Below are 24007 nucleotides of genomic sequence, written 5' to 3'. Positions count from 1 at the left end.
CCTGATGGCCATGCATTCATCCTACGCTTTTAGTCATACACTTAAATGTTATTACCTATCAGAATAAAGTGAATTATTAATGCTGGAAAAGGTTTCTCTATTACCAAGATTTTTGCCTCAGCTGCTAACAAGAAAAGTTCCCTCTTCTTTACTTGCACTTGCCAATTAAAGTGTCTCAGAGTCTGATGATGATTCCGATAAGAGCGGTGAAACTGCGGGAGTGTGGCACCCGAAGATGTATTACTGATGGGCAGATTGTGAAAGTGATTGAAAGGAGGATTTGGAGTGAATTACAGCCACGGTAGCTGGCAGTGCCGATCGTGTCCTTGAGATGAGACGGCGTGATGCGGACCGCAAGGTGTGGCCGTGTGACATTAATTCACACATTACCATATCTGCCACACACATCTCATGCGAGAAGACATCTGTCCACCCTAGCTGTGTGTAAGATAGAAGTATGGGCAAACATTCATTCATGCGCTGACACACTCGCGCGCAGAGGTGTGGACCAGTGCCATCACAACTCTTCCTCTGCTCACAGTTGACCCGCTCCCTGAAAGACAAGTGGTATTGACAGAAGTATGTAGTTAGGGATGTAGCAGCAGTGTGCCTTTGTGCGCGCTTGCGTTCGGTGTGCAAAAAGTGGGTGTATCTGCCAGCGATAGGGGCCACACTCCCAGTTGTCATTTTATAACAGCTTGTAGACAAACTCATTACATCCAACACCTGCTCTCATCACGTACACCGAGGACGCGCAAGTGTGTGTGGGAAGCATGCGTGCAAGTCAAGTGTATGAATTCTCTATAATTTAGCTGCAGTCATCTATGTTTGAGTCTTCTTTGGCAGCAACTTGAAGTGACAGCTATTTTGTGCCTTTTAGAGATTGTTGATGTTTGAACCATCTTGTTCTGCAGCTTTGCTCAGTGAACAAGGGGCATCTTGTTCATATTTCCCTCTTCTTCGCGTTTTACTTTGCGCGTCTGAGTTGCAAATTAGGAGCAGCAACTACACGAGTAACTGTCTTTTCCTAAGTGAATGCAGAACAAGGTCTCACACTGAGAAAAATTGCAGTTAACTTACAAAGAAGACAGACTGCCAGCTTCTGAGAGCTTTCTTGAGAAGTGGAGATGATGAAACGATGACACCCAACTTCAGCTGATCCTCCAGACCTCTTTTGTTGTCTTTGTTTTACCTGAGTTTTCGTCATTTAAACACAAATTACTAGTGAACAATTCTCATAGATTTTCTTTTTTTTTTCTTTTTCTTTTTTTTATAGCTGTGACAGAGTCATGAGGTTATTCACAAATTGGTATAACCCACATTCAGGCGTGCATCAGTCTCCAGCCAGATATTTAGAATCCATTTATACGAAGATTTTGGCAGTGACTGCATGTGATGGATGAATATAAAGTGTCCCTGCTCTGAGCTGTGGTGCAGGTAAACCTACCTTTACATACAGTAAGCCAGTAATCCAGACACATTTTTTCATTTAAGCTAATACATTTTGGGCAGATCAGCTAAAATTGAACATTCTTTTTTTTGTTTTAATTAATTTGTGAGATATTTGTTAGATATTACAACCAGAGCAATGGGAGATTTTGAGAGCGTTTGTATTTGTTGAGCCACTGGAAGGCTTTATTAACATATTAAAGTGTAGCCATTACCCTTTTTTGTTGTCAGATTATACCAAATAAATTTTAAAAAGACATTGCTTTTATTTTTTTCCCAAATAAAGTGTGTGGAAAGTGGAGGAGATGAGCAGTACAGGTTGCTACTGTACTCTTAATGTAGCCAAGCCTTCCCTATAATCCCTAAAAGTTGACAGGGGGATTAGAGGGATAATCCTCGTGTCTTTTCTTTTCCACCATCCTCACTACTGTTACCTTTCTTCTCATTTTCTCCCCCTTACTGTTCCGTCGCGACAAGACGCAGACAAGACAGCGCTAAAGAGAGAATCAGCACAAGAATTAGTGTGTCTGTGTCTGTGCACGCATATGTGAAATGAAGTCCAGTGGGAGAATCCGAGAGGCTGAGAATAATTAGCTCCAGCCTAATGCCAGGTCAGCCTTTTGTAGCGTTCGTCTAGATACCGAGTTTATGCATACAGTGCGTGTGTGTAGGTGTGTGTTTCTCAATGTATGCTCATCCTTGCATGGGCATGCCCTATTCTAAACTGTTTACACTGAGGTGAACGCTGGCAGACAACATTGTGGTTATAGAGTTTATTCTTTCCCACTGCCCTTGACCAGTCTCTTAACACAGAGAGCAGAAAGATAAGAGAGGATTTACACACAATACTGAAGCCATTAGCGTCTGGCTTTTCTCCCCCTCTTTCGCTCTCTCTGGGGTTTGTTTAGTGTTATCAGATCCACTGGGATGTGTGGATGGCAGATTGAATGTCCACAGCCATGGAAAAGGCCAAAGATGTCTAACCTCCCATTCACACACTGCTATCCTCATCAACAGAGGGCCCTTTGTCCCACAGCAGTCAACGAGATGGACAGTACAAGATAATTGCATTTGGACAATAACCGTCTCCTCTGTTTGTTTGAATGCGTACAGTCTCTTTGGGATGAAACGGTAGATGAGTGCGGCTGTGCGGGAGGGAGGAGGGGTGAGTGATTCTGTTTGTTTGTCTTTGTGTGTCTCTGAATTTCTCTATCTGTATGCACGTATGAATGAATGGGCTCGATAAAAGATTTTTTGGAGCAACATCCAATGGCGAGCTGTCATCGTCTATCTCACAGGTTGAATGGTGACTGGCAGGGACTAGACAGTGAAGTCATAACTTGACTGATAAGATTCTTCAGGAGCTGCTATCGGACCCCCCTAAACCAGCAGGGAAGCCAAATGGAGCTGAATGGCAGCATCTCATTTCCTCCAATGATGTCATTTCTCTTTGATCCAGGTGCGATCTGGTGAAAAGCATGGGAACATGTGAATTTTACACAAATGTGCATGTGCGTTCGCAAATGATCCTAATTCAATATACTGAGATATTTTCAGGGTTATGTGTAAACTATAAAAAAACTATACACGTTATGTGAGGTTACCCATACTGTATGTTTATGAATAGATGGAAAGCCTGGAGTTTGTTTAACTGATATCATCTTTGTTCTCAGTGACTCTGACAATAATATCCACTTAGGCTGAAATTGTTTGTATATTGCCAAAGTTCAGGGCTATACAGTGAGCACTGTTTCACTGTTAATGGGTGTATTCAGTTTGCTTCAATTCAATTTAGTTTGCCTCAAGGCGCTTTATATTGTAAGGTAAAGACCCTACAGTAATACAGAGAAAACCCCAACAATCATATGACCCACTATGAGCAACCACTTTGGCAAAACTGGGAAGGAAAAGCTCCCTTGACAGGGATAAACCTCCAGTAGAACCAGGCTCAGGAAGGGCCGGTCATATGCCGTGACCGGTTGGGGTTAGGGGGGGAAGACAGGACAAAGACACTCTGTGGAAGAGAGCCAGAGATGAATAATTACTAATAATTAAATTCAGAGAGGTGTATAAACACCTCTTAATACTTCGTACACAGTGTTACAGAGAAATCTACGGATGATTGGATAACAGTGGAAAGGTCTGTGAGCTGAAACGATCTAGGAATGTATCACCAAATGCCGTTTCCACAGTGGCTCCCAACTTCTTTATTTGTCGGGGGTTTTTTTTTACCCCCACCCCTGACATTAGTTAGGGAGCTGCTGCTCATGCACCTCGCAAAGCTCAAGATGTTGTGACGACCCTTAAAAACAACTTAATCACTTCATCATTTCTCAGTAAAAAGCAGTCAGTGTTTAACGAGAAAAAAAGGAAAGCGGAAATATAATCCCCTATTACTCGTAATGGCTGAAACGGGGTTGGGCATTGGTCCTGTGCAGAGACTACGGACAGCTTTGGTTATTATTGTCTGTTCACTGTTGTGAGGCAGCATTGTCGCAAACAGCCAGTCTGTGCGCTACTCTTGCTTGTGCTGTTTTTGGGCCATCAGCTAATCAGAGAGAGTGTGAAGTTATACAACATGCTACAACAAAACTGAGTGTTAAAAACAATTAAAAGTGTCCACTGCGGCCTCTGTGCATGTTTTTTAAGGATCTTTGATGGATTGCATGCTTTTCCCACTTGTGGTGAACTCAACTGTCGATCCTTTTCCTGTTCCAGCCCACCTATGAGCCAATCAGCATTTGACCTACGCACCTCTGACTTCTTCATATTGTCCTGGGAAAGTAGGAAATAGATGCAACAGTTTACTGGAAGAGGTGCAAACATAAATTGAAATACAGTATATAAGGCAAATTTTTCTACAAATCCAGAAAGCCATCCTTTCATTGAAACATTTCTGATGACGCTACGGTGAACAAATTAAGGACAAGCTGTATTTTAGTTGATCATTTTGCAAAAACCATGCAAAAGTATTAAAGCCTGATGTATCTTATGCTTCAGTGATCTTTCCTATTTTTTTGGCTTTGTTATGTGACGCTATCCCATTCAGATAAATGCCCATTTCCTTATTAGCGATGTGTTTGTTTGTGGTCGATCGCCTAATTTAAAATTACTCTCTCAGCCTTGGTTTTAACATTCATCTGTGGGTGGTTTATAATTACTAGATTTATTCCATCCACCTCTGACACCAAATCAGATTCTAGTCCCTCCACATCAGGCCAGCTGTTGAGCATAATGTTTTAATATATGACATTTTGTCTTAGATATAATTAACACGGACAGCTATTCAATCAGTACGGTTGCCTAATTTACTTGCTAAGACATAATAGGGAAGGGCGAGGTGGATTGTTTTGGTTTTGTAATGAATAGAGTGGTAAAGGGAAGGACGTCAGCCAATGCTGTCAATTATCACTGTTTTTTTATGAGCCATGTTTGACAGAGAAGAATCACAGCCGGCGTCTGGATCACTTTCTCACCTGCTCCGCCTTTCCTTCCTCTGGCTTTCTCCCATTCATTCTCCAGAGGCTCATTGTGCCTCCATCTCTTGGCCTTCCCTCTTTTCTACAAGACATCACTAACCCACACTAAATCTTCTTTATTTTTGGCTTCACCTTTTTATTCCATTGTTAATATATAAATACACTTCTTTTGTTTTATTTTTTTCCCCGTCTCCTGTCCTCTTCTTCTTCTTTTCAATACTATCTTATTTTCTTCAGAGGGTGTAGTGGGGTTGACAGGCAGTGAGCTCACAGTTGTAACCTCCCTGCCACCATGCCAGGCGAGGCGCCACTTGAGGGTTTGGCTGCAGATTGAATAGCTCCCAGAGATGTCATATCCAGACAGCCTCCCTGAATTACATTTCCTGGTCTTCCCTGCCTGGCTGCCTGCATACCTCCACCAATCAAAGTGGCCCAGAGTTGCCATGTGGCTGCCCACTCTGCTCTGCCTGTATTCTGTTTCTTTTCCTTCTTCTCTCGCTTTACCTCACCCCCCACCAGCACCCCCACTTACCATCTCTGGGGTATGTCCCTCACAGAAATTATTCCTTCACCACTTGTCGGGCAATCCAGGCACTTTGAGGCAGAACAGCAGATGGGCGATCTGATTGGCTGTCAGCTTATGTTTATTTCCTTGTTGTCAGGGTGTCAGATGAGATAAAACATTGTTCTGCTGCATTTGTCATGTTCTCTCTGTGGGGCTGATAAGAAATGAGAAAAGTTTAGGTTATAGGACATGTGGTTGAACAGATTGGGCCGCGGCTGTCAGAGGTGTTCCATTGTATAATTTTTAAAACAGATTTTTCTTTTTACCTTTGCTTGTTTTTCAATGTTAATCTTCTTTAGATATATACATAAACTTTGCTCCGTCAGCGTTCAGGAATTTTAATGATCCTGAATTTTAACTTATAATATCTTTCAGCAAAAAGCGATTATTACTTGTGTCATTGCAGGCATTAGATCACTCAAACAAACTTTGCATTAAAAGAAAAATTGGCAAAGAAAGGCATGCTTTTGCTTTTTATATATTCACACAGGAGTTGAGCTAAAAACTATAATAATCTTAGCATGTGTTTGGCTCAAGCCAGTGATCCTCACTGTGGGGTTTTTTGTTACTGTGTGTGACCTGAAAATGGGTTATGTGAGTCGGAGCTAAGAAGGAGCACACTGTGGTTTTACTACTTGCAAAGTAGAGCTCTGGCTCTTGGTTTCTTTTGATAAATTGATTAATGAGGAACAGCCTCAACTGTATGGGCTACAAACCCCATATACACGCATGACTTGTGCATGTAAATTCCAAAATAAAACACTTAAAGCATCCAGTGCCAACATCCAATTGCACCCTCTGGAATTGGATAAGGTTTGGCTTTGTAATCTAACAAACAGGTGGTGGATTAGGCATTCATACCCACACTACTGGCACACATAAACACAAACACACACACCTCAGGTGGTGGAGTGAGCTTCCATGCTGTGTGGATTTGTATCTAAGCCGAGACATAAAAGTGAACTGGCAGAATAGGAGGTGTGCCTTTCCAGCCCTCCAGTCTGCTGATTTGGGTTGAGTCTGTGTACATGTGTATTTGCACATGATTGCATAAGAAAATAATGTATTGAAGGAAGCAATTTTTTTTGCTTTGTAGTGTGCGTCTCTGTGCACAAAATTCGGATTTTCTTTCTTTTTTATCAACCCCTCTGGCTTTTGTCAGAGCCTTTGCTCCACCCGTCCTTGAATGTTAGCTGGATACTCGTAGGTGCTGAAAAGATTTTGGATTACGGAGGATATTATTGTGGGTTGAAATATGTTAGCCTTTATGTGGGTGCATTATCACCCTGCACAATTAGGATTGTCTGAATTTACTCTGGATGACATCACATCTCATGGTGGAGGTGGTGAATGAATCACGGTCAGGGTTTATTTTATTGCTAGGTTAAACGAGTCCACAGACACTTGCTCTTGCACGTACACACTTCCATTCACACACATATGCTCAAATATAAAATCACTTCATAATCTATGCAGCCATGTCCTGTGTGCAGACTTTATGTATCAGCATGTCTGCTGATTCTTACACAGACATGCAAACATGCTCACATGTCATTGTAATGCTTATGATGCTTGTTTATGGAGGTGGAAATTAGCATTCTCCGTGGTTGTGTCTCTCATAGGAGGGGAGGATACGGATTGTAAATCTTGTTGATCTGAGTACAATGGCTTCGTCTTGCAGTGATTGTGATACCACATCATCGCGTCTGCATGCTCACAAACTCGCACACAGTTGGTGTACCAAACCCCAGCTGCATAGCTCCCTGCGTTGCCTGTCTCCAACCCATGCTGAGTGTGTAATGAGCGGAGCTTGAGTAAGATTAAGGCAGATATTGTATGGGGTTGGAGGATTGGTTTCACTTTGAGTCTTAGTGTAGTGCCGGAGTTCACTCCAGTGCTTCTGCTGGCTGGCTGAATGACCAACAGGATCCCCACTGCTAGTCTCCTGTCATTTGTCATAGCGTTTTACTCAACACTGCTAATGTGTTTTGAGGCAAACACGCACCACTCATCAGGGGGTGTCTTTTCTTTGGAAATATGAACCCTGTTGTAAACTCTAGAGAAGTACACTGGGGTGATGCCCATGAAAGGATGAGTGACAGTAGTAAAGAGGGGAAAAATGGCAAGGATAGAAGAATGCTTTATGGTGAGGAGAAAGGAAGGTTTTAGATATGTGATGGGGTTTCCTTGCTCCCTGTGAAGGAAAACAAGAGGGTAGAAGGGGAAGGGATTGTGAGAAGAAAATGATTTTATGAGGAGGAGAAACATCAAAGAAAGTACACGGGGATAGGAGAGCAAAAAGAGAGAGGGGGAGAAGAATGGGGCAGAGAGAAAAGAGGGCTAAACAGTAACAGAAAAGTTGAAAGACAGGAGAAAAGGATGGGATGTTCAGATGAAGGGCTGGAAAGCAAGAGACCCAAGACAAAACACTCAGAGGGTGAGATGGAGAGGAAGAAAGAGCGGGCCAAGCACTGCTATCATCTGGAATCTATAGAGAATGAATGGGCAGCATGAAGAGGCTATAATCACATCCATCAACAACACTGTCTATTACAGCCTGTTCTTCTTATTCTACTTTGTCTTCCTCCCTCTGTCTCCCTAAACCACCAGCTCTGGTCAATTCTCCGGCACACTAAAAAGAAGATCTTTGTAAAGAGAACGCTGTAATATCACTAGTTATGCAAAGAAAAAAGATTAAAGGCTGTACATCTGGCTCCCAATCCTCTTGGGCTACAAGATGTGTCATCCATCATTTTTCCATGTGACTGTAAACTTTACTGACATGATTAGAAAGACAAAGATGGATACAAAAACAACCCAGAAGGCATAAACAAGAGTGATTAACCCCTGTGTTTGGTATTCTTAAGTACGAGGACAGAGTAAGGATTTATATACTGATTTAGGTAATATAGTGTGAAGGAAATAATAATAGCTGAAATAATTGTTGATGCTGGGAGCCCTGTCAAAATACCGGTCCAAATTCTCCCATATGGCTGTAATTGGGTTGAGATATGCTGATTTGGAATGCCAAACATGTTATTCAGATGATTATTATACTCATCAAATCATTCACACACTGTGGGTGTGGACGTTGGCATCATGGTAGATGGAGCTCCCATCAGAATAGAAAGTTATTTTTATAGGATAAAGATGAGTTGGAACTACTTTCTACTGATTTGCAGTCCCACTTTGCTTAGTAGCCAAATCATGCCCGCGCAATGAACCCTACATAGCAGAGCCATTGGATCGCCTCAGTTGAGGGCTCATGGGTTCAGGTTCTTGACTGTAATTTGTCACCCACCTGTAAACAATCTGCCCTAGTGCACTTATCATACAAATACGTTGTGGATGGAAAGCCATAGCTTAAACCCTATACTTAGCTAGCAGTAATCCAGTGAAAGTGTTACCTGATCAAGACCATTTCAGTAAATTGACTTTGCTATCAAGCTAATAGATTGTGCTAAACGTGGCATGAGCCATGAAGAGAAAGAGATGGTGATGATCAAGAGCTGTTGCATGAGGCTGATAGGACAGCAACTTGAAGGGGGATAAACCCCATTCTTGTCCTCCTTCCCCCATAGTTGTCTGTTTCTTCCCTTCTCCTATAGCACGTAAAACTCTTCACTTTCTCTTGGCGGGGGATCAAACGGAGCGTTCTGTTGGGAAATTCATTTAGGATTCTGGCATTTTTCAGGGGGTGTTTGGGCCAATGGGCTGGCGAGCAAAGCAACATCTGTTTTCATGAATACTTAATGGCCGTGTGTCACCAGAGTCAAACGGCTGCTCTGAGAGACGCTCCCACTGTTATTACCATCATGGATATTTAGCCACCGGTTTCTCATTAGGATGTTTCTCTCTCCTGTCCCCACAGAGGGAACAATTGGATTAGCAGCTAGTTTTTACAGTATGTGGTAGAGCCCTCTCCCTATACTACAGGTTATTTATTTTTTTACGTGGGGGTTTTATTTGTAGTGTGACGCGTGCGTTTTATTGGTAAGAGGTGATACTTTAATATTATAACACCAAGGGAATGTGAAAGCAATTTGCGCTGTAAATCAAAGAGGACAATTCAGTGATATTATCCTGTAGGTGTAGGTGTTAGGGTGTAAAAAGAAAGCGAGAGGAATCCTCCGCCTGCTTTAGCTCGGGCAGTAGCAACTGTCAGCAAATCTGTCTGGAAACTTGTAGCTTAGAGCGAGTATAGTTTGTAAGACAGTACTGCTGCTTTTCAGCTTTCTCTTAGTTTTGCTCATCTCAGTGCAAAGATGGTGCCCTGGGTCATGGGGGTGATGATCAGGTCAATGTGAACTCTCCACAAATCAAGTCAGAGACCAAAAGTCAGGCATGAATGTTGCCAGGATGAGGCACAACTTCAGGTTCAATTTTTAAAAATTGAAGAGATACAGATTATTGTTTTGCATAATCTCCTATTCCTGTTTTGTAACTTCATCTTAGAATTATTTGGGGCTTTGTTTTCCTGGCACAACAGCAGTATTCAGCAGCAGCAGTTGTGTGTGTGTGTGTGTGTGTGGTATTGATGATTGTTTTACTAGACATGTTGAAGTAGTTTCATGGACAAGCAGCGTCTCGTAAAATGATGAGGCACAGTGTATTGATGTGATCTGGCATATTTGTGGTTGTAATGCGGTTGTCATGCTCGAGCCCTCTAATGCACTCTCCTCCCTTTTTGGTGTTCTCTCTTTTCTCGTCTCCCTCTCGTTTAAGTACAGTATTCTTGTGTGCGCTCTGTGATGCGCAGCCTGTCATAGCATATTCTGCTCACATTGTTCACTGTCAGTGGGAAAATAGAATGTTTTGTAAGTTTCAAGGAAAACCTACTGAACATCCTAGGTGACAGAAGTGTGCTGAATGTGTTCAAAGGATCGCAGAAGCCATTTTCACCATCGATCAGCAACCCTGTCCAGTTCGGAATCTACTGTTTCTCCTCTTCCAGAGTCTTTAGAGCAGTGTGAGTCCATTGATTAGGCTTTGTCATCTTGGTGTGTGTGCGGGTAAACCAGTGATCGTAATGAAGCTGAGTCCATCCAGCCAAGCTGCAGGAGCAGTGAGCACTAGCACCAAAAATGTAACAGTTCATTTGTTCTCAACAGGAGTCGGCTTATGAGGCAAATTCACCGTAATTAAAGCCATTTCGTGTAATTGAAGTATTCGTCTCTCTATCATAGTAGCAAGAAAATTACATACTGCAGTACGACTTGTTGGACCATTGTACAGAATTTGTTGTTGTTAAATTCAGTGGCCTTCTTGCTCTTCACCCCCACACCACCCCCCCAGACACACATTCCCCTTCTCCTTTCCTCTTCATATCCATTAGCCTAATGAACACCCTCCAATTTCCTGCCACCATCACAAACGTGGCACACAGTATTGTTCTCTTGTCTGTGTGCGGACATATGCCTAAGTGGTGCGCACACACTCATGCATGTGTTTGTCATGTTTGCATGTGTGTTTGACAGAGAAAACGGGCAGGAAAGAATGGGTTGATAAGCTCTCATTAAAATAGATGGCAGTAATCAAAGTGCAGAGCAATTAGCTTTGGCTGAGTTGGCGGAGGGTGTATACCGTGTGCCACTGTGTCAGGCATATTGGTAAACATCGTAATAGTTCACCTCTCTCTGCATGTGGACATGGAGCAGAAGAGTTATGATATGCAGCCCTAAGGGGCACGCTCACCTCAATTTATCAAAGTCAGACTGGCTATTTTCTTCAGAGCCTGAAACAAGATTCTGTTATTAGCTAGTGCTTATTGGTTGTATTATCTCTGCAGGAGAAATCGCATTTAATCATAGTGAAATGTTATTGTGTGCTTTTGGACAGCATTTCAAAGAAATAGGGACCTGCTTTAATGTCAGAAACAGAAAAAAAATGTTCTGACTCAGTAATTTCTATTAATATTTGAGTCAATCAAACTTTTTCTTTCAGAGATCCATAAAAACAAACAAGATGTCTCATAAAAAATAAATAAGAATACACTCAGGTTAACTTCCCACAAATGGTCAACTCTACCAGTGTTTCTACAGTAGAGACCGATAGATAACATGTTTAGCAACACAACACATAAGAGAAACCATTACACGACCAAAGTTATTGTGACCACGTGCAATGAACTAACAACCTTGTTGCCTTTGAAAGCGGTATCAGATCTGCGACCGCTGGTTGGCATCTTCAAAACAACCTTGGTGCATTAAGACGGAGTCAGTCTGCTATTAGTTTGCGATTGAATCGATCAGGTTGGCACTTACATGCAGTCTCTTTGTTATAATAGCGCAATTAACTGTGGTTAATTAACTGGCAAAAATGAAAACGTAAATTCAGAAATTCCTCCATAAATAGTGGTACTCGGAGGCCTGAAACAATATTCTGTTGCTTTTATATGGAATTATTACCAGAATGCAACCAGCAGAGTCAAGTCCCCTTTAGCCGAACCATTTCATTATAGGTGAGTTGCACTGAACAATGCACACGATCTCGGATTGCGTTATCAATCTGTCTTCTATTATAAATTAGAAGGTAATCATTTGCAAACGTTTTCCAATGTGTGTGAGTGTAATTGCAGTCAGTCTGGATTGGACCACGATTGGTACCTGTTACCGATCAATCTATGCAATTTCCGTGGGCTCAAAAGTGGTTACCACAACTACTATTACTAACCCTACTATAAAATGCACTATCAGTGCGTTTTATAATTAAATTGATTACAATTTCATTAATTAGTAATTAATTAGCAAAAGTCCTTTAATGATAAAAAGGCTATTATTCATTTTAGCAGAGTTTAATACTGAAAGGTTTTAACCAATTTTCTCTTCTTCAAGCTGACCGAATAAATAAATAAATAAATAGTGTGTAGGAAAGCAGATGCATCCACTACTTTTATTCCACACAGTGACATCTATCATGGGCAACCATCTCTGTCTTAACTGATCGTCTCACATGGGCAGAGATTCACCAACCTTCTCTCACTCAGACACACAGGCAGCACGCCACTGTGTCAGCTCAGACCTGAGGCTGTAAGTGTTATCACCATCTGCCACGGGGCAGTGCTCATCTTCTCCTGGGTTATTTATTGTGTTATGGCTGCAGTGGGTTGACTGTGGAGGCAGATAGGGGCATGGCATTGCTTTACAGAACCCGGTTATTCATTTACAGGTGAGTATCTCACTTGCATGTCCTCAGGGAAACTACTTAGGTGCAAGAGAGAGGAGGAAGGAGTAGCAGAGGAAGTGTGGAAAGATGCGTGAGTGATGTCAGCCCAGTTTGGTTTCTGCTGGCAACCGAAAAGCGGCTTTCAAATACTGTTTGTGCATGTGCATCACGGAGGCCCGTCAGTGTTGGCAAGGCAACAGGCTGTCCATTTGGATGAACTTCAAGTGAATAACTGCCACTTAACCTCACAAAGTGCTTAGTTGGCTTTTTCACTCTAGTTTCTGATGGAAATACGGACCGGTTTGTAAGTGACACTTGTTCTTGGGGATTGTCGTCCAGGAGTTTACGGTTGAATTTATATCAAATGTCAATGAAAGTCTGATGCAGTTTTGAATTCAGTTTTATTACCCAAACTGCCAAATTGTTATTTACTCAGAGCAGGACTGTGTCTCTTTACTGTAACTTCTACCACTTACTTTGGAAACTTATTTTTTTAGCCTGTGATTACAGCTGGAGAAAATGTTTATTTAAATAGCAGGCTTCACAGCGGATAAGAGAAGACAGGGGCACAGAGGTCTTTATGTTTCTCCTTTCTGTTGGTTGGCTTAAAAAGGGTGTTTTAGTCCTTGCTTTGCTTTCCCAGACAAACCAAAAAAAGCACAGATTGTGGAGGAAAGACGAGATTCATGGGCATTTATGGCTCCAGTTATGATCCCATCGGCACATTCTTGAGCAGGCCGATGACAACCTGCTGGAATGCTCTACCGTTTTGTTGAGTCGTTTGAAAACATGATTAACTGTAGTGGAACACAATAGGAATGTGATTCTCATCACAGCAGTGGGTATGGCAGGCTAGCCTGGGAAGTCATCCAGGCCCTAATTGTTGAAGCAGACTCTGATTCAGGCGGCTTGAACTTACACACACGTACACCGAATGCACACAAATAGACACAATTGTATCCGCGTATCAAGTTTGAGATCAGTGTTGATCCATTAAAGGGGAGAAAAGAAAAACAAAGGAAAAGGAGTATCCAGAGACTTTGAGGAATTGTGCTAACAGATGATTCAGGTTAGCTGATGTGGATGTGCTTTTAGAAGGTTCAGATGTATCAGAAACAGAGCCTGCTGGGGTTATAAGTAAGTTGCATAAAGTAAGCACTGGCTTTCTCTCCACTTCTTGTCAAAGCAGGTGTCAGTGTTTGTAACGATAAATGTCCTGCTGGTCATTTAAAATAAAACACATGAATAAATTGTATGGGCAGCTCTCAGATAAAGTGGTGCTGTTTGTGTTTTGTATTGTTTTAAGAAATGCAACACTTTGTGGTCATGGCAAATGGTTTGCATGGCTCTTAGATAGATGTAATGTTATATAATATAATGTTATATAATATATATTTTATTCCCTTAGGTTTCCACAGAGGTCAGAACAGGCTTTCATTGGAGACTGCAAAAGCTGTCAAAAATAAATAAAGATGGGCCTGGCTGTGTGAGACAGAAAGCTTTTTTTTTTTTTAGCTTGTGGTGCAAAAACATTAAGCAGCCAGGTGTGTGTTTTTGCATTGTAGATCACGAGAGAATCGACTAATTCTAGCAGAAAACCTAAGGGATGTTACCATATGATGAGAATGATGATGAGACAAAAGGACGACATGGCAGCTGCCTTTTTAAATTGCGAAGATGCTGAGGCTTATATAGAGTTGCAATTGTGTTTTCTTTTGCACTTGATTGCAAGTGTCTGAAGAAGAAAGCATACAGTTTGGAATATTTTGCATATTTAACTAACACCTTAACACAGTCCTGTTCGATGCATTTTGACAGATATATGTATTAGTGTCTATTGTGGAAAGTAAAAGAAAGACACATGAATGTTGCTCTCTGTGTGCGCACTGCTGAGAAAAGACGGGGAGATATGTTTTCAGTGTGTACTGATCTGCTCACTGTAAAACAGGAAAAAAAGATGTATTCATCTTCAGTAATACCAGGGCTGCAATAATACCAATATTATTACAGCGCAGGATGTTAAATGTCGATGTTAAATTTACCATAGTTTACACTTAATTTCATGCTGCAAACCTTAGTAACTTAGTAATGCAGTTAAGTTGGAACTCAGCTTACTTAGACTGATTACAAATTGTTGGCAGATTGTTGGCAGTATGTTTGCTTTAATAAATTAGATTGCACACCTTAATTGCAAATCTTTGCCAATCACTTTGGGAGTGATTACAGCTCGTCTGAGTTGGACTGAGACAGGTTGCCTGCAACAAAGCTGTGCAGAATCATCTTGCAAACAAACTACTTGCAATGACTCACAGACAGCTAAACCTGTAGTGTGACTAAAGCCTAAGCAACAGAACAGTCTGCACATATTAAATCAGCTCTTCAAAAGCAGTGAACATTTTCAATAAAATTTGAATTGCTTCATTTTAAAATTGTTGTTGCAATTCCTCAATATGAGGTATTTGCTTACTAAGGAGCTCTTTTAAGTTATTGGATATCTTTGAACCAATTGATACTAACCCAATGAAAAAAACATTATAAAATTCTTTTTCTTTTTTTTTGTGCATAGAGGATTCCAGAAACTCAATGCTGCACATCGCCTGTGGAAGCAGAACCCTGCTTCCTTGCTCGTGCTTATGGATTTATTGGTGATATAAAGAAAATTTACAGCAAGAATAATTTTGCAAGAGCGTTCTCCACACAAGTATATACCATGTCTTGCCTCGCTCTCCTCCTCTTTGCTGCTCCGCCCTTCAATTTCATTAAGTCTAAAGACAGCCGTGGAAGTCTGAAGTCTTGTCTGTCACCAGTGCTACCTCCTCCTCCTCCTCCTACTTTTTATGTTTTCAACCTCTCCCTAGACCTTCAGCTGCTTTTCTTTATACATTTGATGCTTAGTTTTTTCTCCTTTTTTTTTTTTCCTTTTTCACACTCTTCTTTGGAAAATCTGCCATTTCTATTTCCCTGCTTCTTTTGTGAGTATAGACAGCCGTGTAATTGTGGGTTGTGTGAGGAACGGGATGAGACGAGGGCTTGTATTGGTCGACACTGTGCTAGTGTACCTACCTATAGCCATTCTCCCAGCCGTGTCTTTGTTCCTGCTCCATTGTGATCGGCTAGCTAAAGAGAAACACTACACATGTTGCTTGGCTGCAAGACTGTCTGCAGTCTTTGTGATAAATATGGACCTCTGTTTCTCTCAAGTATTGTTACTATTCTTCCTCTTGCTGCCTGTCTGCTCGGATACCTCTGGCTGTGCTGCATGAAAGAAGATTAGCTTCACCTCTGAGAGACATATGCATGAACTGCACAAGCGCAAACAACTCACTGTGTAATGACACACACACACACACACACACACACACACACACACACACACACACACACACACACACACACACACACACACAAAGTTGTCCATCACTTGCTTTATCCCCACTTTTTTTTTTTTTTTGCATCTTCTTGCTGTAGGCCCTGTGTGTATGGATATTGCCTAATAAGGTGGTTAGACTGGGTGTGTTAGAAAGTCGCCCACAGAATTCTTCACAGACAAATTACCCTATTTTAAACAAATAGAAACCAGTGGAGTGTTGAATTAAAAATGCTGCATACTTACAAAAACATGCTTTAAATTCCTAGTGAAGGATGTGACACTAATAACAGTTGTGTAACTAAAGAAACTCTATAATTTTCAGTTTGGATTAATTTTCAGTAACTTGATGGAAACTAAGCTAACAACAGAAATACAAAATAACAAAAATTAGCGTGTGGCATAGAGACATAAATCTTAAATAAGCATTGTGGTTATCTAATTTGAGTATGACCATGGCAACATGCTCATAGGAGAGATTAAGTTTGATCAAACAGTGAGCCAGTATTAAGGGCTGTCCTTAGGCACAGTGCTGGTTGGCTGGCGATTTTCTAGGTGCTCATCCTTTGGAGTTTTCTGTTTTTAACAATAGTCAGGGCTGCAGTATGACCATATACCAGGTTATGTACTTTACTATTTTTTCAGCTTTGATGTCTTAATAAACCATTTGAATTAAACTAAAGAAAAACCTACCTCAGTGATTTGGCTTTGACTTCAAAGTCCATTTTCCTAAAATTTAGTACACTATTGATAAGATTTATTACCTCTTAAAATTCAGTTCTATTATTTTGCTTTAGTTATGAAAGTGCTTCTCTGGGATTAAAAAAACAACAAAAACAAAACACTTCATAACACATCATAATAATTACATTTAGTCCCTGTAAATAACACCTTTAATGGGATGGATTAGAATCTTTTTATTAACTTCTTTTTTTTTAGAAGTCAATACTGCTCACCCATCACACAGTAGCCTTTAAAATCTAATTTTGTCTTAATTTTTTTCAGTGAGCTACGTACTGAATGCAGCTTTGCAGTGGTAGTGAGCAAGTTGGGGAAATATGGTTGAGCAAATTTAATTCCAAGATAAAAATTGCAGATACATACATACATATATATATATATATATATATATATATATAGTATTTTCCTCATAATCTGTACTCCATAGTCTGTCAAACTTTTGGGTCTTATTTACATCTGAGGATCCTAGAAAGAAAATTTTGTTAATCAGAAGATAAGTAAGTTAAACTCTTTTTTTCTCTCTGGAAAAATACCAAAGGAAGCGTGAATAAGTATGAGCAAAATATATATTTTACCTGATGGTATAAAACAAATATAGCTCCATCTAGAGCTTTAAGTTTTCAGAGAAATAATTAAATTGTTTATTTACCGTTGAGAGTTCTACATATTGGCTCAGTAATGGGATAATAACATCTTTCTTTCTTTCAGGTAGCAGATGTGTTGTATTCATTAAAAACAACTTTTAAATTTTTTTATGATTTTAGAGTTGAAGAAAGGCTGCATTCTTTGGCAGGCGGCATTAGCTGTCTTGGAAACACAGTTATATCTAAAATGTTTTAGAGTTGGAGTAATCCATACCACTGCTCCTTCAGGTCCAGTGGTATGGATTTAGTAATTCAGTTTAGATAGAAATTTTGCATCTGACTTTGCTTTTACAAATGATAAACTTTAACAATTCCCCGGTTCTCCAAGCACTGAACCACAGTTAGATCCTGTTGAGGTTTAACTGTAAAAACAAGATTAAGAAAGGAGGGACACTTTAATTGTTTACCTCTAGCTGTTTGTGCTGGCATTACAGAGACCGTAAACTACAAGATGACCCCTGATGAGACCCCATGTGTACACTACTCGTGTACACATGTGTACTCGTGTACACATGTGGTACCTAGTTATCATAGAAACCATTTTATTTTCATTTTATTGGAACAGATAGCCTGGAGCTGTGTATTAGCTAGCTGCATAACTGTACGATATACAAGATGCTTGAACGTCATCCTCCTCATCCTCCTTTTCTTCTGGTGCTTTCCTTTCTTTTATTTATTTATTTATTTATTTATTTCATTTTTAAAATTTTCATCAGTTCATGGTACACAAGTACAGCGGTTAGCACTATGGCCCTTGGAGTGTGACTGTAAGTGTATAAAAATGCTTAGGCGAAGAAAAAAAAGCGCATCATCGAATGTGTGAATGAGACTCGTAGCAAAAAAGCATTTAAGTGCTGTAAAATTATGATATTATTTTATGCCATGTTATACCCCTAATTAAAGATTGTGAATTATTATGTAGTTTTAGTTTGCATTATTCTCCTGAATTAGAAGAAGCTGATAACTATTGCATTAGTTAAACTGATTTGCATTACATTAAATTGCTGACTTGTTGTGAATGAATGATATTGTTTTATGATGCATTATATTGCTGAGTTATAAGAAATACTGTTCGCAGAAGGTTATTGTCTAATTTGTCTGAGTAGAAGAGAACAGAGTGTGCTGGAGTTTTCTGCCCCATTTCAGCAGGAGCAGATAAACAGGGAGCCAAGGTCGTAGCTTAGGCGCTGTGTGAGAGAGAGCATGTGAATGTTTAGGCTTTTTATGATAAGGTGGAGGCACCAGAGGTTATAAAAGTTTGAGCAATGCTCCACCATTTTGAGATTTTGAGGCTGTCTGCATCAGTGTCCATCTCCCACGTGTGTGATCATTAAATCATCGTTTGACTCAACCCGGCCGGACCAGTGTTGTTATTGTGGTTTTTTCTCTTGTCTCCATCCCCAATATTTTGAACCTTAACAGTGCTCAAATAGAGTAGAAAAGTACTATAAAAGTACTATAAAAGTACCATTCCATTTACAATTTACTCAAGTCTTTCTGTATGGAGTTTGCAAGTTCTCTTGAGTCCGGCCTGCATTTCCTCCTAGAATCCAAACACATGCTTTCATTTGATTGGCCGTAGGTGTGCATGAGGGCATGAGCTGTTTGTGATGGACTAGCATCGTGTCCAGAATCTAACCTGCCTCTCACGCAGCATCAGATGGGTTAGGCTTAAGCCCTCTGCAGCTCTTGTTGAATAAGTGGTGAATCATTGTCTGTCTGCTTCTTCTTCACTTATCATTGCCTCAGTAATTTAGTACAAAGTAAAACATTTTTTTTGTTTTTCAGTTTCCTGATTCTTTCCTCTCCATTATTCTGACACAGTTTCGTTATCTTCTAGCTTATCATTTCTACTCCTTGATTTTCTTCTTCAGTGATATTTCTCTTCTTGCCTCTTACACTGTTTTATCATCACCGCATCACCAGATTTTTCTGTCACTTCATCAGTCCACCTCTGTTTCAAACTGCTTTTCTTAATCCTTCATCTGACATCAGCTGTGTCATTCTGTCAACAACTAACCTCTACATCTATTGTCTGCTTTCCTCATCATATCCACCACCTTTCTGTCTTTCTAATGTTTTTCTTTCTAAAACGTCTTTAATCATTATCATTTTCCTTTTCCTCTTCTTCACCCCACCTTCGTCCCCATTTACCAGTAGTTTCTCAACAACATTGCAATGATCTTGTCTTCCTCCGCTTCATGTTTGCATTCATATGTTTTACCAAAATGATTATGCAAGAAGGCCTTATCATATAGCATCCTTCCTTCCAGCATTATCAGGCAGTGTTTTTTTTCTCCCTAGATTAAGCTCTTATATAAATGAAAAAGAATAAAACCAATGGTCTGAGAATCACCTGTCAAATCTGACAAAAGCCAACCTTGGTGACTTTGCTGCTAAACAATGTGTAAAAAGATTTCCTTGTGAATTTCCTTCTAATTTGCATGCATTTCATCACTATGAATTCGTTTAGAGTGCTGACACGATCACTCTCTCAAATGCCATGCTCATTAAGTCTAGGGTTATATAGTAAGCCAAAAACAAGAACAAGTGCACTTACAAACTCTCAAGGAAATTCAGATAAGACCAGCTTTCCCTAAAAACTTTTACTCTATCTTGAAGCAAATAAGAACACAGCTAAATACAAATATTTATCATGTCGTCCCAGTTCTGAGAGCTTCACTCCCGTAACACTTGATATGAGTAATCCATTTTCAGTCCTCCGTACCAACAAAGTGGTCTTTTCTGTGCCAACACCTCAGCTTTTCACTTTCATGTTTCTGCATAAACAACTAAAAGTAAGATGGGCAATGCTGGAGAAAGGCTTTGAAGCCACCAGCAGTGTCCTGTCACACTCTGCAGATCAGAGAACTTAGGCTTGACCCCCTGGGGCCTTTAAAAGAAAGCAATCTGTTTTTTTTTTTTAAAAACCCACCTGCATCTTTACTATAATAATGTATAGGCCTGCCACTCCCTTAAAACTGTTATGAACCTCACTTGTGTGCTTGCATCACGGCAACTGACTCATGCTGATTGGCTCCTGTGCTCTGTCAAAACATGAACACTATATCCATTGAGGGGTTTTAGCTATGGGGGTCTGTACGCTGTTCAAAAGGATCAGATTGCTAATGCTAGCTGACCTTCGTGGTGTTTGTGTGGTGTTTATGCATCTTGAAGCCCATCCAGGTTGCATGAACCATGTCTTGGTTATCACTTCGTGCACCTCTGCTTCGTTTTGCTTGGTTTTCTTTTCGATCCCACCTCCTGTCATTTCACCTCACTCAGGCCTTGTTAATGGCCTCTTAGTCTTTCTTCTCTTTCTCCCCCACTTGCTTAGATCTGTCAGTCTCCCATGATGTAGCCCTTCGACTACTGTACAGAAATTTCTACTTATGTCTCCTGCTGTAGTTACTCTCCCTGCTCCCTCCCGCGTTCATTGATGTCTGATCTAATTGCTTTTGCTCTAACCCTGGGGACCTGGGCACAGTGTAACAAGCTCCCAGAGGATGCACTTCGCCTCGGCCTTTGTCGCAGTCCCTCAATTGCTGCTTTCTTTTTTATCCGTTTCCTCACCAGCTCTTCCCAGTACATTAATTTATTAGCAGGTCTAATACTGTAGCCCCCGAACAAACAGCATGATATTGTGACCCTGCGGTAACTGATTCTAATCTAAGGCTGGCCACAGCACAATCTTGAGTCAGGAATTGCCAATTTCAACAGGTCTTGTCTGTGTTTTCTTTTATCCCCATCACACAGTAGGCCGCAGACAGAGATACAGAAGAGTAGCTATACAAAGCAAGAAAGGTGGGATGAAGTAAGAAGCAGAGAGGAAAAGAGGAAAATAAACAGGCAGAGATGCGAAGTGACAGTGAAAAAGTGGGTGAAAGACAACCTGATAACATGGAGAGACTCACAGGACCGCTGCAACAAAAATTTAATAGAAAAGGCAAAATATAAAGATGGAGTCCAGTGAACTAAAGCAGATGGGTCAGTACACATTTTAACAGCTTTGGCTCCACTCAGAAATAAGAATTTCAAAAATATAACACACATTTTAACTTCTCTCTCTAGCACCTGTTTACTCCTTGATTAGTTTGGTGTTATATATATCACACATCAAATGAAATCCATGAACCGGGCAACCTTAAATTCTTCGTGGAGAAAAAAACAAAAGAAATCTATCTTATGCAAGCCGTTATTGTATTTTAAGTCCTTTTTGCTAGATATTAAAGAGGTGCCATGAACAGCACAAAAGGAAAGAAATCTCAGATTCTCACTCATGCTCCTGGACTTTCATGGAGTGCATTTTGGAGTAACCTCCAGTCGCCAGTTCAGATTTGTGTAAAGCAGTTTCTTACAGAATACTAGTACTTCTGTATTTGAGATTTGAAACTCACCTGCAACAGTCAGCTGAACATCACGATTTCTCTCCCACCTCTGTTTTCACACACGAGAGCTGTACAGTATGCATGTGTATGTGCTTCTAGTCTGTTTTGTCTCATAAATTTTCATGAAAGAACACCAGCGTCAAGATCAAAACATTTTCTCCTGAAGGTTAATGGGTCAAATGCGTTGATCAAAATCTACTTGTTGCACGCACTACTCTCATTAGAGACATTTAAAGAGAATCATTTGATACAGATACTCTGATCTTCCCCGTGGCACTCTCTAGTGTATGCTGTCTATCTATCACACACACACACTCACACACACTGTGTTGGTCCTTCGGGATCAGACAGTGGACTGAATGCAGATATGCCTCTTTGAAGTGAGCAGGCCTACAACTAATGTGTGTATGAGAGGCACACACATGCACATATTCACACACACACACTCTGGCTGTGTTGATGCATACTTCTTTAATCAGATCAGGTATTTAATTATTAATATGTGTGTTAAAAGATGACCCTGCAGCAGTGCTTTTTAACCTTTACTGTGGAATAATCCGACGTGCCTGTGTGCGTGTGCATAATCGAGGATTGCATTGCAGTGTTGCCCTCAAGGAATATTGAAACACAATATACACGACGCAGATGCTTCTGGTGATGTTTTAAACATTTATTGTTTTTCTGTGTCTCTTTGTAGGTGTGTGGAAATCATTGCCAAGGAGGGGAGAAGTTTGAAGGAGCTCTATCTCGTGTCTTGTAAAATTACAGACCACGGTAGGATACTTTCAATCACTGTCCCTTTGTTGCAGTCAACCGCCAACATTATCATCATTTCCATTATTGCCCACATTCACCACTGTGATTCAGGACTCATTTGATTTTACAGCTTTCCTCTTATGAGACTTGTAAACAGTGAAAATATTATTGAAAAGTTTCAAGCAGAAGAAAGCAGTGTTAGCTGGAGCTCTTCTGCACATTTACCAACACTAGAGCTTTACCAGAGATTTACCTTTAAGTAAACTCTTTAAATAAACCGAGAAGCATTACTCGGCAGGCCACTCAATGTCAAACCATGCGGTGGTTACTTGATGGCTGACTTTTGTGAATTCTTATATGAGAGGTTAAATATTGTGCTTTCTGGAGAAATAGTCTTTCAGAGCACATTATATGAGGTATGAAAAGGCTACACGGGATTTTTATACATTTACTTGTGTTGGTGGATTAGAGTTGTTTGTATTGTCTGATGGGGGACATACATGGTGTTTTCATCCTCAGCATACACTCAGGTGTTATATATCTCTTTTATATCCCTGTAGCATCATCTCCTCTTTTTATTTTGTTTACACTACCTTGCCTCTCTGCTTGATTCCATTCTGCCATATGTTTTGCGGAATATTTGAGTCTTTTCATCAGCTACAGTACAATACACAGTTGGAGTTCGTCGGTACTGAAGCATCAGGAGTGCAATCCTGGTTCTTCGTGTGGCACTGTTTAGTTGTGTTTGTGCATGTGTGCACCCTTCAAATTGCACAAATGACACTCCCAGCAGCGCAGCCGACTATTTTCTTTGGGTGCCTGCTTTCTCCAATCTACTGTTACTCGAGTCTGAAGGGTTTTTACCACTTATGCTATTTCCTGTTATCTTTGCAGCTCAAAATACCCACAATCTGTATCGTAACAAAAGCCAGCCCCCCCCCCCCCCCCCCCCAAAAATAAATAAATATTTGGTGTGATGCATGATAGCCTGAGTTTGATCGTCAAAAAAAATTTAATTTGACTTTAAGCTGTAATAATTCCCAACCGCAATGGTTTGTCTGTTTTCTTTTGCTTTTATATTATGTTAATTTGTTATTGTTTGAATAATTCATCTATTCAAATTTCCTGTTCGGAATTTCATAAAGGGACTAATGAGATAATAAACTAATGGATGTTCTGCTTGTTTGTCACATGGGGTTCTCTTAGTTTTGATACTTAAATGTGTTAAACTTAAGATAACAAGCCGTCTGTTCTTTTTTTTTTTTTTTTGATAGTTAGGCTTTTCACCTGTTGACTTTTAAGTGTTGTTTCTTCAGTTTTCTTTTGTTTTGCAACTCACTGTAGTTTGACTAGCTATTAGAAATTACACAAAAAACTAAGCTGTTGCTTGTTAGTACCATGGTGATTTTTCTATAGTCTATCGAACTTTGGCATTTGATTTTCTTGATGTAAAT

General features: G+C 40.3%; 1 protein-coding gene across 1 annotated transcript in view; it reads left to right on the top strand.

The window, feature by feature from the left end:
• fbxl17 (F-box and leucine-rich repeat protein 17) overlaps nt 1–24007 on the top strand; it is a 224027-nt gene that overhangs the window by 127790 nt on the left and 72230 nt on the right. The window contains exon 9 of the mRNA XM_085294786.1: nt 22495–22571. Coding sequence (XP_085150912.1) covers nt 22495–22571 — 77 coding nt within the window. The remainder of the gene's footprint in view (nt 1–22494; nt 22572–24007) is intronic.

This window comes from Mchenga conophoros, linkage group LG12 (genome assembly GCF_057382185.1).
Source record: "Mchenga conophoros isolate Kocher_MC1m ecotype Shallow Benthic linkage group LG12, M_conophoros_male_GT1.1, whole genome shotgun sequence".
Lineage (NCBI taxonomy): Eukaryota > Metazoa > Chordata > Actinopteri > Cichliformes > Cichlidae > Mchenga > Mchenga conophoros.
Note: the sequence above shows the minus strand (reverse complement) of the source record. Positions and strands in the feature narration are given on the sequence as shown.